A 16,749-nucleotide genomic window follows, 5' to 3' on the forward strand; every position below is an offset into this window, starting at 1 on the left:
CTGAGGTATGGAAATCAAATTCGTGGAAATTTACTTCTTTCTCAAAAACTACTTTACTTCAGAGGGAGCCATTTCTCACAATGTTTTATACTAACAGCAGGTCCCCATTACTTGTTACCAATTAAGGTATTATGCTAATAATTATTTTGAGTAATTACCAATAGTGTCCACTGCCTTTAATGGCCTGACGTTTCGACCCTAGGAGAGTCTTTCTCGAAGGCTTAAAAAACAACACTAAAAACCCAACAACAACCCATTTGTAAAGTGGAATTTCCTTCTTGGAAAACAGCAACACTGCTGAACAATAGTTATGTCACTTGGACAAGGGCTAAAATTTGATGCTGTAAACATGACTGGACAAGTCCAGTGGTCTTGTTTTTTTTCATTTGAATGATAATACCCCACTGTGTTTATCTCTTCAGCAAATTGAAGTGATGCTCAAATGTTGACTTTTTGAGTCAAGTAAAAATACTTTTGATTATGTTGAGTGTCAAAATGTAGGACCTTCTTACACACAAGAGAAATACAATCAATCCTCTCTCAGTGCTTGTTCAAATAAAAGCAGCTTCCTTCCGCCCAGGTAGATTGTAATAAGCAGGACAGTTCTTTTTAGAATTCTAAAAATCTACTCAATGGTAGTAGAAACGTGTCATGAATTCCGAAAAAAATCTACTCAACAGTAGAAGGCTTATATAATACAAGTTTTATATCTGCCCAACAAGTAGATACATATTAATTTTGGTTTTCACCTATACACCGATGTGTGTTAGCACTGTATACTCAGCACTTTCCCGAGTCATTTTAAAAAATATCACAGGCATGTTACTCTGGTGGGATTTGAACCCACGAACGACCCTTGCAATTCTAGAGCAGTGTCTTACCAACTAGACTACTGAAGTAGATACATGTACCACAGCTATGGATATACACATGTTGTTACTGCAACCTAAATATACGTTGATACCTTATCATGCAATGCCTCAAATTCCATGACAGTTGTCATGTTACTTTGTAGAAAGTTCTGTCTCATTAAGATTCTGGTCTGGTCAAAAAAAAAAAAATTCTACAAGCCCTGAGGATTTTCACCAGAAAATTCATGCACTGGTATCGATACAGACTGTTTTTTTTAACAACATAGCTGATCATTAGGGTTCGTCTCATTTTGAAATCAAGTTATCGTTTGCCATAACTCCAAGTGGTTCTTGTGCTTATATGCTACACGTAAATAGACCCACAGGTCTGCGGCAAACCCCCCCCCCCCACCTGTCCCCCGCCCAAAAAATATTGGCTCTCATTGCGCAGTCTGTGCTCCAGCTTGGGTTAACAATATTGAGGGGGGGGGGAACGAACATGGGAGGGTATGTTTATTATCACGTGACCCAAGCATTTTGGGCGGGATTGTACCTTAATGCTAACGCTTTGTAGGTCACATATTTTCACTCTTGTAACCTAAGTGATAATAAAAAGTGTTTGATGACATTCGGCATAGCAAAGTGTTTTGACAATTTGATAAAGTGTTGTTTTTTTTTTCTTCTTACACATCACTGTGACTTGGTTCAAATTCCAGAAGAAATATGTTTTTACGGATCATTGGATGATATGATTGTGATCTTGTTATGAGGGGGCGAAGAAAAAAGTCTGGAATGGAAACTGACACAAAGTAAAACTAAGGCCATATAAAACAAAAAGTTTAGCGTCCTCCCTTTTTAAAAAAAGGAAGGAGGAGAGCTTTTTTTTTTTTTTTTTTTTAATGGCCGCCAGACACATTTTTTAATATGTCCGGGCCATTGTTCGAAATGTTTTTTTTTATTTGCTGAGATTGTTCAAATATATCCTTTTTTCGTAAAAAAATAAATAAATAAATTGGTGGGAAAAGAAGAAAGTGTCATAAAACAAAATTAAAAGGAGGCAGGCTCTAAAGAGTGGGCGGGGAAGCTTAACATGCTTTTTTTTTTATTTGGCCTAAACCGTCTCATCGCTATAAAAACTGATGCAGATGACTCGTTCTGACTGCTTAAACTAATAGTCTCAATTCAGCCGCAGGGGGGCCTCGGTCGCTGAAGCAGTACGTGGCCGACGAGTAAAAGGGGAATGACCTAACCAAGGGAAGCATCCGAAGCCCCTGGTTATAGGGTTCAAATCACAGCAAAATGAAGATAGAAAGACGAGAGAGAGATAGTTTTATAATCCTGGCTCTGGCAAAAAAAAAAAGAACCAAAAAACAGATGTTGAAGATGTCAGGAGCGCCCTAGATTCTGATAATCTTGAAAGGTCAGATGTATGTTATTAAATTTGGGCGTATGCCGGTAGAGCTCGCTTGATATGTGGAGTATTCCCCACGGGGTTGAAGTGACGTAGCCTCGGCCATGGTGGGTCGACAAAGGTCAGATATGATTTTAGCGGAGGTAAAACTCCACATGGTATCTTGGGGCTATCTGAGACGAAGAAGATGAGAAGAAAAGAAATATGAAGAAGGGTTCTGAGTTAAAACCATAGCAGTGATTTGTGAACTGAGTATCCTAGAGCATAATTCTGAGTCTGCTCTCTCTGCTGTACTTATATTTTAAAAGAAGTGTTTGCCCAAACAGCTGTTTTTGCTAATATGGTTTGAGTTGGCCGAAAACATTTTTTTCATAGAGGTGTTGCAGGCTTGCGTTGTAAACAGCCTCACACAAAACACACCTGCATATGAATGTTTGAGAGGATGCCTTCCTCTTCTTGTTTAAAGGCAGTGTACACTATTGGTAGTTACTCAAAATAATTATTAGCATAAAACCTTACTTGGTAACAAGTAATGGGAGCTGTTGATAGTATAAAACATTGTGAGAAACGGCTCCCTCTAAAGAGACATAGTTTTCGAGAAAGAAGTTATTTTCCACAAATTTAGTATCGAGACCTCCGAATTAGATTTTGAGGGCTGAAATCAAGCATCTGAAAGCACACAACTTTGTGTGACAAGGGTGTTTTTTCTTCCAATATTATCTCGCAACTTCGACGACCAATTGAGTTCCAAGTTTTAGCCTCTTGTGACATTAAGCCACACCCCACACCTAGGCGCAGCATTCCCCTGACTCATAAACGCTTAAACAATCTGCCGTCGATGTTAAGTGATAATGCAGAATTGATTTTATTTTTTTTCCATTCAGTGAAACATACAAGTAATGTACGTGTAGCTACAACAAAACCTGGTAGCTGGTTGGGAACATGAATTCTGAGTACGTTCCCATCTGGAAAATATAAAACTTCAGACACAGTCCTTTGGTCTCCAATTTATGAGCCATTTTTGTGGGTTGGAGTATTTCCGCTTGTTTGAAACGACATAAACAGAAGTTGTTCTGATATTTATCTTCTGATTCTGGGTCAGGGGGGGGGGGGGTTCAGGAGGGTCACTCATAGGTGCAAAGTTTTGGAGAAGTTAATGAATTGTTGTTATGTTGATAGCCATTTTGGTTGGGCTCCATGTGTACCAGTATGGTCTTAGAGTTTGGATAAGTTCCAATGAGTAAAAAGTTAAAATTCTCTATGAACCCCCCTCCCCCCAAACTAATAAGGGCTTTGCCCTTACAACAACGAAGAATCAGGCCCCAAAGAATAGCCCCCAAAAATACTTGACAAGTCCCAGGCCTCTAGCTTCGTTTTTGAAAGGGCAAGGGCACCAATGTATTTTCTTTTTGGGTAAAGGGCACCCTATGAGGAAATTGTAAAGTTCTATTGGAGCATTTCATAAGGGGAACCAAGGCAATGACCAAGGGGTATGGATGCAATCGCCTCCAATGCCTCCATGAAGTATCAGGTCTGATTACTGGTGTCAAGATATAGACAATGTGACCTATGTTTACATTCAAAACGCCCTCTATTGACAAAACACTATACATGTCATGTTTCTCCGGGCAAAAAGACGCGCTGTCATGGTAAGATTGCATGTACTTTCTAGCTGGCTGCCAAAACACAAAGTTTTTGCCCGGCGGTATGCGCGCAAATCATGTTATGGTTTTCGAGTGACGTCAGAGGTCACATCGTCTATCTTTGTTTGGCTACATGTTTACCAGTATCATGGTATCACGAGTGGTAAGTTTAAATTCTCTATAACCCCCCCCCAACCAAGATCCGCCTTCTCCTACAGCAACAAAGAATCAGGCCTGCGAGAAGTCATTAGTAATATTATTTTTATTATATTTGACTTGCTTTTTTTTTTACAAATCCGGATGTTGTGTTTTTTTCTTTAGGTATGAACTTGGTGGGACTAGTCCGGCCATTATTACAAGTAACTTGGTGGTATCCCTTGGTAAATGGCACACAGTCACCGTCAATAGAGATAACTGGAACGGCTGGATCCAAGTCGATGAGGAGCAACCTGTTAAGGGAAAGTCAAAGGTGAGTTGTAAGGACCTGAACGTGGGCTAGATTGGGTACCATTGGGTTGTTTGGGGCTGGATTGAGTGTTTGTTGGTTGCTGGTTTGATTTAGTTGGGGTTGGGGTGGGATAGGTTGGGCGTATGGGTTGGGTGGGTTGGGCATTAGGTTGGGTCTACAGAGCTTTGGTCTATGTGTTGTGGGGTTCATCCTGTTACTGGTTTGATTGAGTAGGGGTTGGGGTTGGATAGGTTGGGCGTATGGGTTGGGTAGGTTGGGCATTAGGTTGGGTCAGATAGAGGTTTGGTCTTGGTAGAGTGGGGTTCATTGGTAGCTGGTTTGATTGAGTAGGGGTTGGGCTGGGATAGGTCGGGCGTATGGGTTGGGTAGGTTGGGCATAGGTTGGGTCTACAGAGGTTTGGTCTATGTGTTGTGGGGTTCATCCTGTTACTGGTTTGATTGAGTAGGGGTTTGGGTGGGATAGGTTGGGGGTATGGGTTGGGTAGGTTGGGCATTAGGTTGGGTCTATAGAGGTTTGGTCTTCTTGGGATGGGGGTTCATTGGTTGCTGGTTTGATTTAGTAGGGGTTGGGCTGGGATAGGTTGGGCGTATGGGTTGGGTAGGTTGGGCGTTAGGTTGGGTCTATAGAGGTTTGGTCTTCTTGGGATGGGGGTTCATTGGTTGCTGGTTTGATTTAGTAGGGGTTGGGCTGGGATAGGTTGGGCGTATGGGTTGGGTAGGTTGGGCATTAGGTTGGGTCTATAGAGGTTTGGTCTTCTTGGGATGGGGGTTCATTGGTTGCTGGTTTGAATGAGTAGGGGTTGGGGTGGGATAGGTCGGGCTATGGGTTGGGTAGGTTGGGCATTACACGTATGTTGGGCCCTTAACAGAGCTTGGGTCTATGTGGACTGTAGTCTTGTGGACAAGTCTTTAAATGTCTGTCACAGTGATAGGGAAAACTTTGACTATCTTGTGATAGGGCTGCTCTAGGCATGGAGGAAGCCTCCATGCTCTAGGTGAGACTACTGCTCGCGTCACTAATGAAGGGGGAGTAGTCTTGCGCAGAGCATCAGTCTCATGCGATAGTTGCGAGAGAGCCGTTTCGCTATCACAGACATTTAACGGCTTGTCCTAAAGTCTAGGTGGACTTGGGTTCATCAGGTGGCTTGTTTGAATTAGTTGGGGTTGTGGTGGGATTGGCTGGGTGTATTTGGGTAGTTTGGGCATTGGCGTAGGTTGGGCGTATGGGTTTGGTTGGGTACATGTACATGTAGATTGGGCACTGTACGTAGGTTGCCTTAATGGGTTGGTGGGCTTGGCCTTGAAAACATTATCTTTGTAGGTTAGGGTAGGTTATTGATGGTTGGAATGTCCAATTTGTCATCACTTGTTATTTCTTTGACAATCTATGTGTTTTTAATTTTAATTCTAACAAATCTCTTGAACTTCCTTCATACATTTCCCTTCTTGGATGAGCATAGCATAAACGAGTTCATAAACACAAGGTAATTTACAGTGTTGCCCTCCCGCTGTGTCATTGGATGTTTAACCAATCGTACATGTATGTAGAAAGTTCTCCACACTGTGAAGAAGACGGTCGTAGGTGAAGGATTTCAATGTTGGTGTGTTTGACTCTCCAACGAAAGCTGCAGAATGCTTTCAAAAGCTCATGATGTGTTAAAGAGCTACTTTTATCATATTAATGTACCAAGTGAGGAATGTATACTTTAGATTGCATAAGGGGTACTTGAACTGAATTTAATTAAGGGAATAAGGGTAGCGAGTTCCTTAACGGCCGTTTAAAACCGGCAGGGTCGTTGTCGTGTGATAAAGGCCTGAGCCGAAAGCGAGGGCCTTTATCAATAATAATGCGCTGACCCTGCAAGGTTTTAAACGGTCGAGTGAGAAGACTGGTCTTTGACAATTACCAATACTGTCCAGTGCTTTTAAAAAGAAAAAAAATCCTGGTCCATTTTCAGTTACAAGCCCCTTCTGTCTTGTGGATTTCCCCCCCCCCCAAGTTCAAGCCCTGCCCACCAAGCCCCCCTACCCTTGTAAATGAGTTGTAAACCTCCTGACTCTATTTGTTATTCAGATTTATGTCGAGAGTCTTGCATGTATTTGATCCTTTGTAGTTGTATATTTTTGATTGACATAGAATGGTGTAAAATTCCAAACATTTATAATAATAATAATAATAATAATAACAAATTCTTATGTAGCCCATTTCACAATAACCGTATCAATGCTCTTTACATTAGTGCCCTGGTCATAGGGCCAATAATATCCCTGTAATGTTTCTCAGCTCCCTAGGTACAGCCCTGAGCTGCCTGTAAGGCGCTTGTGGCTTTTTCATACACAATATCAACCTCTACCCTCGCAGGTACCCATTTATACCCCTGGGTGAAGAGAAGCAATTATTAGTAAAGTATCTTGCTCAAGGACTCAAGCGTCACAACCGGGATTCGAACCCACACTCCGGTGAATCAGCACCAGAACTTGAACTCGATGCTCTTAACCACCTGGCCATGACACTCTATCAGACAGAATCTCTGCAGAAAGTTTTGCTTACATTTGAATTCCTCAGACTATAGAGATGGCTGCTATGTCAAATGGTTCGGGGCAAGCTTTGGTATAGCAACCTCAAGATGAGCAAACCCTGTTACCATTGAGCCATACACATTCATTCAGAATAGTACATGGGTGTTCCCCATCTCTTACGTAACTACGCAAAAGCTTGCCCCTAATCATGTGACGTAGCAACTGTCTCGATAGTCTTGTGAATTCAAATTTAAGTGGTAACTTGTGATCAAGCACGTCAATTTTCCAGACAATGTTCAAATATTAATGGGCAAATGCCTATTTAATTTTTTGCTCTGTTGTGTTTTAGGGGTTGTACTCCAAGCTTACCCTGCGTAGCCCGTTGTACCTCGGCGGTCACAGTAACTACACAGCACTGGACGACATTGGCATCAATGTGGGATTCTCAGGATGCGTAGAAAGACTGGTCATCAATAACGTGGACCAAGATATGAGGCAGGAACCCAGAGGGTTCGCTGTCGCTGGGATCGATGTGGGTAAGTTGGACAAAATAACAGGCATGCGAGACGACTTCCTCTTTTCAGCTGATTTCCTCTTTTTTGGTTTTGAGGACCTTGGGCCGAATACAGAAAGAGGTTAAAATTAATCTTAACTGCAAATCAATCGATAGTTGCTAAGTAAAGTGTGATGTCACAATACAAATTACCATGGTAATACTGAAAATTTGTCTTCGCTGAATTTTATTGCTTTGTGAAATACAAATTGAGTGGGGCACCAGTCACAATAATGTCAACTTAATGTAATTTTGGCTGATAACCCGTTTCGGTTAAAGGCAGTGGACACTATTGGTAATTGTCAAAGACTAGCCTTCACAGTTGGTGTATCTCAACATATGCATAAAATAACAAACCTGTGAAAATATGAGCTCAATTGGTCATCGAAGTTGCGAGATAATAATGAAAGAAAAATAATCCTTGTCACCTCGAAGTTGTGTGCATTTAGATGGTTGATTTCGAGACCTCAAGTTTTAAATCTGAGGTCTTGAAATCAAATTCGTAGAAAAATTAATGCTTTCTCGAAAACAATGGCACTTCAGAGGGAGCCGTTTCTCACAATGTTTTATACTATCAACCTCTCCCTATTACTCTATACCAAGTAAGGTTTTATGCTAATAATTATTTTGAGTAATTACCAATAGTGTCCACTGCCTTTAAGCAATGCTTTTGTGTGCTTAGCAAGTTTTTGTGCTTAAAGGCTTTGTGAAATTGGGCCCTTATGCACAGGGGCAATAAGAAAAGTGCATAAATAGTCTCCTGACGATGACTTGAGCAAGCTAGTCGAAACGTTGAGACCAATTTAAGAACCCACTCCGCGGTAGCGCAGTTAATAACAATCCTATAAGCTAACATAGTCGTCCCAGCCAAAATTTTATACCCTCCGCCCAGGTAGTAGTTCAAAAGCAGGACAGTTCTTTTCAGAACTGAGAAGTCTCCCAAACATCCGATAAATCTACTCAGCGGTAGTAGAATAAAGAAAGACAGTTCTCTAAGACATACATGGTGTTACCGAAAACCAAATACATTGATACCTCACCATGCAATTCCTCAACAAAATAAGTTATCAATACAAGGAAACGCAATCAGCCAGGCAGCCTTTATTTATTAGACAATGATTGCTATATAATGATTGATGATTGCTGTAATGACTGATGATTGCTATATAAACAATAAATAACTTCCTACATTGCCAGTAATGGAAGGAACACAACTTCCGGTGGTTGGTATTCTTCTTCACCTTCAATGATATTATAAACCAGTGCTTCTGGTGTTGGTTAAAGGCACTGGACACCTTTTTTAATGGACCCTTCCCATGAAATATGCTAATTACATTCACGCATGCGTACAGACCCTGTTGGTTGGCAAACGCCATAGAGTTGTGCACTAAGCAGACGCGCAATCGCGTGTGCGTCACGCTCCCATTAGCCGTGTACAAAACAGCGCGATTTTCCCTCATTTTGCCAACCAAAACGTTAGTGCGCACGCGCTATGTGCAATTTACATATTTCATGGGAAGGGTCTTTTGTCAAAGACCAGTATTCTTACTTGGTGTATCCCAACATATGCAAAGCTGTGAAAATTTTGGCTCAATTGGTCATCGAATTTGCAAGAGAATAATAAATATAAAAAAACACTGTTGTTGCACAAATTTGTGTACTTTCAGATGCCGATAAAAAGGCTTCAGGCCTGAAGTTTTTTGGACTATTTGACTATTTTTAACTACATTACTTCAGAAAGAGCCGTTCCTTATAATGTTTTATACTATCAACAGCTCTCCAAAGGGATTAAACTAATACAGTACCAGAATTCTGTGTTCCTTAAAACCAAAGTGTAAATGCAAAACATTCTCAATTGTCTACAAGAAACAATTTGTTAAAAGCTTTCTTTTAGTGATGTTTTTTAAGTGTAGTGAAGAAAAGAAGAAGAAAAACATACATAAATGACAAATCTGTTCTCTTTAGAGACATGTATCCTTAGAAGGATTTATGTCTCCAAAGAGAAGCTGTTTCTAAGTGATTGCTTTTTTAAGATAGTGTTGCTCGGCGGACACATTCATCTATCTTAATCACCCATGAGACAGCCTCAGGAGAAATGTCTAAGCAACTCTCGACAGAAGTACACCCTGGAAAAAATCAGATAGATTTGACAACTATTCCCAGATGCAGCAATAACAACCATTGAAACTTGATCAACGGACTTGTCCACGCCGATCGATACAAGTGATCGCATAAGTGACCACGATCGCATTTTTATTTTATTTTTTTCCTTGCCATTTGGACATGGATGCGAGGTTTCTTGTGACTCAGGGTCAAGTTACGTAGTCGCCAAGACGTGTTTTTTTTTTCTTCTAGTCACAGAGCTCCTGTAAGAAGAGCCAGCGCTAAATATGATTTACACCATGCCTGACATTTACAGAGAAATTTACATGATAATACTCCCTCTAAACTCTCTTCATACCTTCCCTTCGAGATTGGAATATTTTATCCGACGAGAGTGTCACCTCAGAAATATGAATAGTGTAGTTTGTAATTGAGAACTTAAAGGAAAAGAAGAAAAATCAATTGTACGGTCTGAGACTGAGAGCTTTGGGTACGTCACTGTCTGGCTTGATTATCAAGCGAAGTTATCCAAATTGAAAAACAAAATTAATAATGATAATAATAATTAAATTATGTATGGATGACTGATGAGAAGCTTCTAAACATTCGAAGAGAAGCGTCCGGTCTGTGTCTGCCGCTCCTATGATGAAATGGAAGTGGTTTTATAAATGAGGGTCTTCTTAAACCGATCCGTCATACCTCAAGACACTTATGGATATTTTTATTCGGGTCTCGTACACTTTTTGTTCAACAAAAAATGTTGCTAAGTTTTTTTTTCTTTTCTTTTTTTCTAAAGGCTTTGTGTACTTTTTGTAAGACACAAAACACAACATCCACGAGTGGTTGAGTAATTTGTTGTCGTATTTATTTATTTCATCAGTAACGAGTTCCAGGGACTGACGATATCAGTAGATTGTGTCATTTGATTATAATCAGTTGGGTCCTCCCTGCCCATTAAACCTCTAATGAATAACATTTTGATTGTCTGGACGAAGGCAGACCATGTAATGCAAACGACAACTGCAATAACTTCTCATTAGAGGCAAACGAATGTTCCATCTTATTGTCCAGTCCCTTTGAACAGGACGTCAGGAGCAATCGAATGAATAACCTTTAATTACGTGGAGACCTGGACTGAATTTGGAGATTGTTTTTTTTTGCTCTTCAATTAGACGCTCAAGTCAACAGCTATTAACTAGAGATTGAAAACATACAGTTTAAAGGGACGCCACAATTTTCTCGGGTTGTTTGTGGGGCGAGTATCAATTACAACAGACAAACCAGTGAGGGCAACTTGACTTTGAGCAGGGGGATGGGGTTTTATAATGTTTTCGGGGAGATAAGTCAGGGGTAAGCATACTATCTGGTACTCCCCATGCACAAGCTAGTGTGCACGAGTTAGGTGCTGATTCGCACAATTTTTGGTCGATACGCGAAATGAAACTATTATTAATTTTTTTTTCTATTCCCCCTAGCCAGTCATCGCTGGTTACTCCCCAGCTCTTGCTGGTATCCATTTGTACTCCTGGATGGAGAGAAGCAGTTATGATAAAATGCCTTGCTCATGGCACAAATGTCTCAATTGACCAGGCCAGGATTCGAACCCACATTCTGTAAATTACAGAACTTAAGTCCATTGCCATAGACTGCTTGGCCATGACACCCCTGTAGCTTACCATATAGAATGATCAAGATTGCATTGAAACCAATAATTCCCCACAGTTTTCAAAAATCCTGGTTGGAAACCTTGCATACCAAGTGTTCATTTGTTCCTGGAAAAATGAATTGAGTGTGAACTGAATAGTGGGGGCAGTGGGGTTGTAAATCCCTGGGAATGCCCTGGGGTTTTATGTCCTTGGATATTTGCTTTGTAATGTGAAAAGGGCTTTAAAGTGAAATTATGCCACACTTAGCAAACAGGATAGGGTGGTGTTCTGAAGAAAAAAGTTTGTTTTCGATACAAGCTCAATAAGATGACACACAGGTCCATGTGTTAACCAACATTGACAACTTGGAAGTGATATTGCAGCCAAACAGTGCCCAAATGAAAAGTCACATGTCGTAAGATCAACTTGTTCTAATGTGTTACAAAGATGTGCCTCAAGGGTTAAAGTTTGTCAACCTCAATAATGTGTTGCCTTTCCACACACCTTGCCCAAAATAAATGTGAACAGTGTCACCATTGTTTGGTAAATCCATTGAACCTTGAACACTACTTTTTACAAATAATCAGAAATCTTCCGAACCTACACATTGTTTTTTGTGTTTTTCTTGGTGGGGGAGATCTCTTAGAATTGAAGTCAAGACCTTGAAAATTTTGTGTTTTGCTAACCACTGCCTGCCCTAATGGTCTGAGTATTTTTGGGAGGACACACAACACAATGTCCACAGATTTACATCAAACTCACACAGATTGAAAATACATGGATGGTGGAAAGCTTACCTTAAAATGATACGGTGCTGCAGTTTTTTGAGAACTGCACGAAAATACATTTTAAATGCTAAAATAAGTTTGTGATTTGTTTTACTTATTTCTCAAACACTACAGCACCTCATCAAGTAATATTTTAAGGGAAGCTTTCTACCATAATTATTTTCAAACTGTGTGAGTTAGATGTAAATCTGTGGACATTGTGTTTTGTGTCCTTCAAAAAGTACCCAGACCCTTTCGAGGGTTTTGATACCCTTTATAGATCAGGTTTTTGGCCATGACATGAATCCCTATTCACTGTGAATGAAGATGTTTGTAATATAATTTACCTGTAGAAGTTTCAACTTCATTGGTCGGCAAGTTTTTGAGAAAAAAAGGGAAAATCACAGAGCGATTTGTTTACAAATAAATAGGAGAGTCATGTGTATACCAGTACTGGTAAATGTGTTGTACATGCTAAAATAATGCCTCCCAAGATGACAGTTAGTTTTTTTCTTGATAATGTTTTGCTAATTTCTCAAAACTACAGCACCTCAGCAAGTAATCTTTTAAGGGACACCTTCTTCCATCATTATCTTCAAACCGTGTAAGTTTAATGTAAATCTGTGTGGGGGGGGGAAAAAAAGTACCAAAACACTTTAACAGTCCATAAAATGGTCTTTGGTGTACCAAACCTAAGGAATAACTAAATTTAGTCATGGAATTCTCGTGAAACATTGCAGAAGACGTAAACATGTTTGTAAACAGGGCAGAAGGATAAACAGGACTTAAAAACGTATTAGGAGAGCAGCTGTAATTCTTTACCATCCATCAAGGTTGCCTCAGATTTTGCCGCGCGGTACATGTATATATATCTTTATAGGGTTAGAAGCCAACTTGGCGTAGTGCAGTGAACACATCCATCAGTGCACTGGGCCTACTCTCAAAGGAAGCAACAATTGTATGGGCGAATGTATGTCACAAGGATACAGTATTTAAAGGAACACGTTGCCTTGGATCGGACGAGTTGGTCTATGAAAAGCGTTTGAAACCATTTTTTATGAAATGCATGGTTAGAAAGATGTTATAAAAGTAGAATATAATGATCCACACAAGTATCACTCAAAATTTTCATTCTATGCGCGAACTAACACGGACGGCCATTTATGGGAGTCAAAAATTTGACTCCCATAAATGGCCGACCGTGTTTGTCGACGAGGTAAAACGAAAACCACACAATTTCGAGGCATATTTGTGTAGATCATTGTATTCTACTTTTACAACATCTTTCTAACCATACTGATTGTATAACAAACGGTTACAGAACGCTTTTCAAAGACCAACTCGACCAATCCAAGGCAACGTGTTCCTTTAAAAAAAAAAGGAGAAAAGCCTACCCCAAAAAGTGGCTTTCCAAATTATTTTCTGGTGCCAGGGGTTAATACAAAATGTTTGGGATCATGTGGGGCAACCGAGGTTAATAAGTTTGTTAACCATTTAATGAGACTGGAACACCCTTGGTTACTGAGGAAGTTTGCTGCCAAATTTCCATGTCAGTTTCATGCTGGAAAGCACTCTCCAAACGATTTTTTCTTTCTTTTCAGAATTGCTCCATTTAAAATTGTCGCTGCTGCAAAATCTTAAGCGAATCCTTTTATCATGAATCATCTATTATTACATTAAATGGTACAAATCTAAAAGCCCATTGATTCTTTTCTTGAGCGAGGACATTTAATACATCTGGGATTCAAAGCAAGGAAAAGCTTTATGTGCTTAAGTGAGGGCTTCTTTTATTACATTTAAGGAACATTACAGAATTGGTTTTTGCTAACAAAACAGTTGCTGGCAGTTTTTGAGAAAGAGGTAATTTCTCACTCAATATTAAAAGACTTCAGGCCGCAGGCTTTTTACTAGGCATCTGAAAGCAAACAAATTTGTGCGGCAAGAGTGTTTTTCTCTCATTATTCTCTCATTATTATCTTGCAACTTCGATGGGAAACGCCAAAAGAATACCCTGCCTTTAGCAAACATCAGTGTACTGCAAAACCAAAATCGACAAACCTAAAGTGGTTATATTGTGTTGACTTAATCATTAGCATTTTTCTTGTGTTCTTTTTTTTCCTTCTTGCCTTAGGTGAATGCAGCAGTGGTCTTTGTGACGAGGGAATGTGCAGTAACGGAGGGTCCTGTGTCGCCCAGTCCGCTAGCCGCTACCTGTGTCTTTGCCCATTAGGGACGGCCGGACCCACATGCGAGAAAGGTATAATAATAATTCAATCTCACGGCACGCTGCTGACTTACCAGTTTGCACTGAGTGCTTAGTTAGCCATTCGGACACAGTCAAATTGAATTTGTGACTGGGCGAGATGTGTCAGCCCAAACTGACAAGTATCTAGAGTGCGTTACACTGTGAGGACAAGAATGTGTGAAGTGTGCCAAGTTGATTTTCTTCTTATTTTAAAATGTGCGGTCTTCCGGAAATATGTGTAGACGATTTTTTATTGATGTGTGTGTTTGAGATTATGTTGATATGACGAAAATAGAAAAAGAGTTCTTCATGACTTCTTATCAAGTCTTCAAGAAAGGGCACTGCTATGATTGACAGGCAAATACTAAGTTTTTGCCCAAATGGAAATATTAAATCATATTTTTTACATGTATTTCACAACTACACTGTATATATTTGTATCTGTCTTTTATCTTCCACTAATTTTCCACAACATCCACACTTCATCTTTGTTTCTGTCATTGTGGATCCACAGATTTATTTCTCCTCGTTCCATCTTTCAATGGATCCTCTCACCTCGTCTGCATTGTCTGTATACATTCTGTACATTTGTAATTGTCCTTTATCTCCCACTAATGTTCCACAAACATCCACACTTTATCACTGTTTCTGTTGTTGTTGATCCACAGATGTACTTCTCCACATCCCATCTTTCAACGGAACCTCTCACCTCGTCCATCAGAGTCTCGGTAAGAACCACCTGTCCTTCCTGGAGATTGAAGTTGTCTTCCGACCCCACGAGCTAACAGGTGTGCTCCTCTACAGCGGACAGAAATTGGACCGCTCAGGAGATTTCGTCTCGCTAGGCATGTCTGACGGCCATGTTGAATTCAGATTTGATTGCGGATCGGGGCCAGCTGTGCTAAGGTTTGTTAATAGAATACCCTAAATTGGCTTTTGATGAACGCCCTTTTCCCCCTCGGCTGTCTAAACAGCGGCTATACCATAGTCAACCATTTTGAAGCATAATGCACTTCAAAGTGACCGTGACGGAGGTATAATCTAATATCCAAAACATTTTCTGTCTCTACATGGGAATTTTTCTCCACCCTGCAACTATCTTTAGCACTGTCTTCAAGGCACATGGAAACAACATAGCAAAAGCTAAGATCTCTAGCATGGTTGACTAGGTGATAGATTTGAGGATAAATTGGTTGACGATTGTCAGATGTTGGCTGAATTAATTGCGAGCCTCTAAATTTATCTTGTCTGACTGCAAACATCATCGGAGAATTCAACTTCATTTATCAAAAGGTTTATTGGAATAAAAATAAGGGTAAACATTGGGATGAAATTTGTTACAAATGATGATTATACTATTATTGATCCATATAAGGTGGCATGGTTGGCTTGTGCGTAAAGCGCTCGCCTCTCACCACGGTGACCCCGATTCGATTCCCGGCCAGGGCCATATGTGAGTTGAGTTGTGCGTTGGTTCTCTGCTCTGCCACAAGGGTTTTCCAGACCATCCGGTTTTCCTCCCTTGGCTGTGCTCCGTGGTCATAATGGGTTGATGTGGCTGGCAGCCAAAGGCGCCCTTGCATGCCTGCTTCTCGAACACGTTGTAGCCACGCCCTTCGCAATTCAGCTCTTAGCTGCGAGTAAGGATGATAAGCCCCCCAAATGATTATTATTTATTCTCGCCCAATAAAGCATGTATGCTACAAGACAGTCAGGTTGGTGTCTTGCCTCATCTTCCACCTCTGGGACCCAGGTTTGAATCCCACCAGGGGGCACTATGTGGATTGGGTTTTCAGTCCCTACATGACTGCGTGGGTTTTCCCTGGAATAACTCTCTAAGGTTTTCCTCCCACGCCTAAAACTAGTTTCTTCATTGTCTTCTCTCCTCGTTTGCTCTAATAAGAGCGTTGCGACTATATATCCAAATCCAAAGAAACTTGCTTAGCAAAAGCTTTGCTAAGCAGATGTGTTTCAACAGCTAAAAGTAAAAGTGAATTTGATGAGAATGTTAATTTCTTTTTTTTTACCAATACACTGATGTGTGTTAGCACTGTATACTAAGTACTTTCCTGTGCTCTGTGAAAAAAATATCACAGGCATATTTTGATGAGAAGAAGGAAAATTCATTGACGATCTTTCGTTCTCTCCCTTGACTACAGAACCTCAGAGCCAATAGCCCTAAACAAGTGGCACATTGCTGTAGCCTCGCGTACAGCTCGTGATGGCACCCTGCAGGTCGACAAACGAAAGGTCATCGAGGGGATGGCCGAGGGCGCCTTCACACAGTTGACCTTTGCCGGTGACCTCTTCATCGGTGGTGTGGAAGACCAGGCGCACATCTCGCACAAGGCAGACATTGGAACGTCATTTGTTGGAGATATTCAGAAGGTGTGAAATCACTAAATTTTTTCATCGAGCCCCACCCACCGCCCACCATTGCAACTTGAAGCCCGGTTCATACTTCCTGCAAACGCGAATGTCAAGCAAAATGTCAAGCAATTTTTGATGTCACATGGCTGTTTTTTGCACAGCGTATGTTTC

The 16,749-nt window shown here is 40.6% G+C and overlaps 1 protein-coding gene across 1 annotated transcript in view; it reads left to right on the forward strand.

The window, feature by feature from the left end:
- The window catches only part of LOC139945767 (pikachurin-like), a 59,178-nt gene that overhangs the window by 33,750 nt on the left and 8,679 nt on the right, over positions 1-16,749 (forward strand). The window contains exons 5-9 of the mRNA XM_071943178.1: positions 4,227-4,374; positions 7,244-7,430; positions 14,095-14,220; positions 14,877-15,114; positions 16,368-16,596. Of these exons, the coding sequence (XP_071799279.1) occupies positions 4,227-4,374; positions 7,244-7,430; positions 14,095-14,220; positions 14,877-15,114; positions 16,368-16,596 (928 nt within the window). The remainder of the gene's footprint in view (positions 1-4,226; positions 4,375-7,243; positions 7,431-14,094; positions 14,221-14,876; positions 15,115-16,367; positions 16,597-16,749) is intronic.

The sequence above is a fragment of the Asterias amurensis genome, chromosome 13 (assembly GCF_032118995.1).
Source record: "Asterias amurensis chromosome 13, ASM3211899v1".
Classification (NCBI taxonomy): domain Eukaryota; kingdom Metazoa; phylum Echinodermata; class Asteroidea; order Forcipulatida; family Asteriidae; genus Asterias; species Asterias amurensis.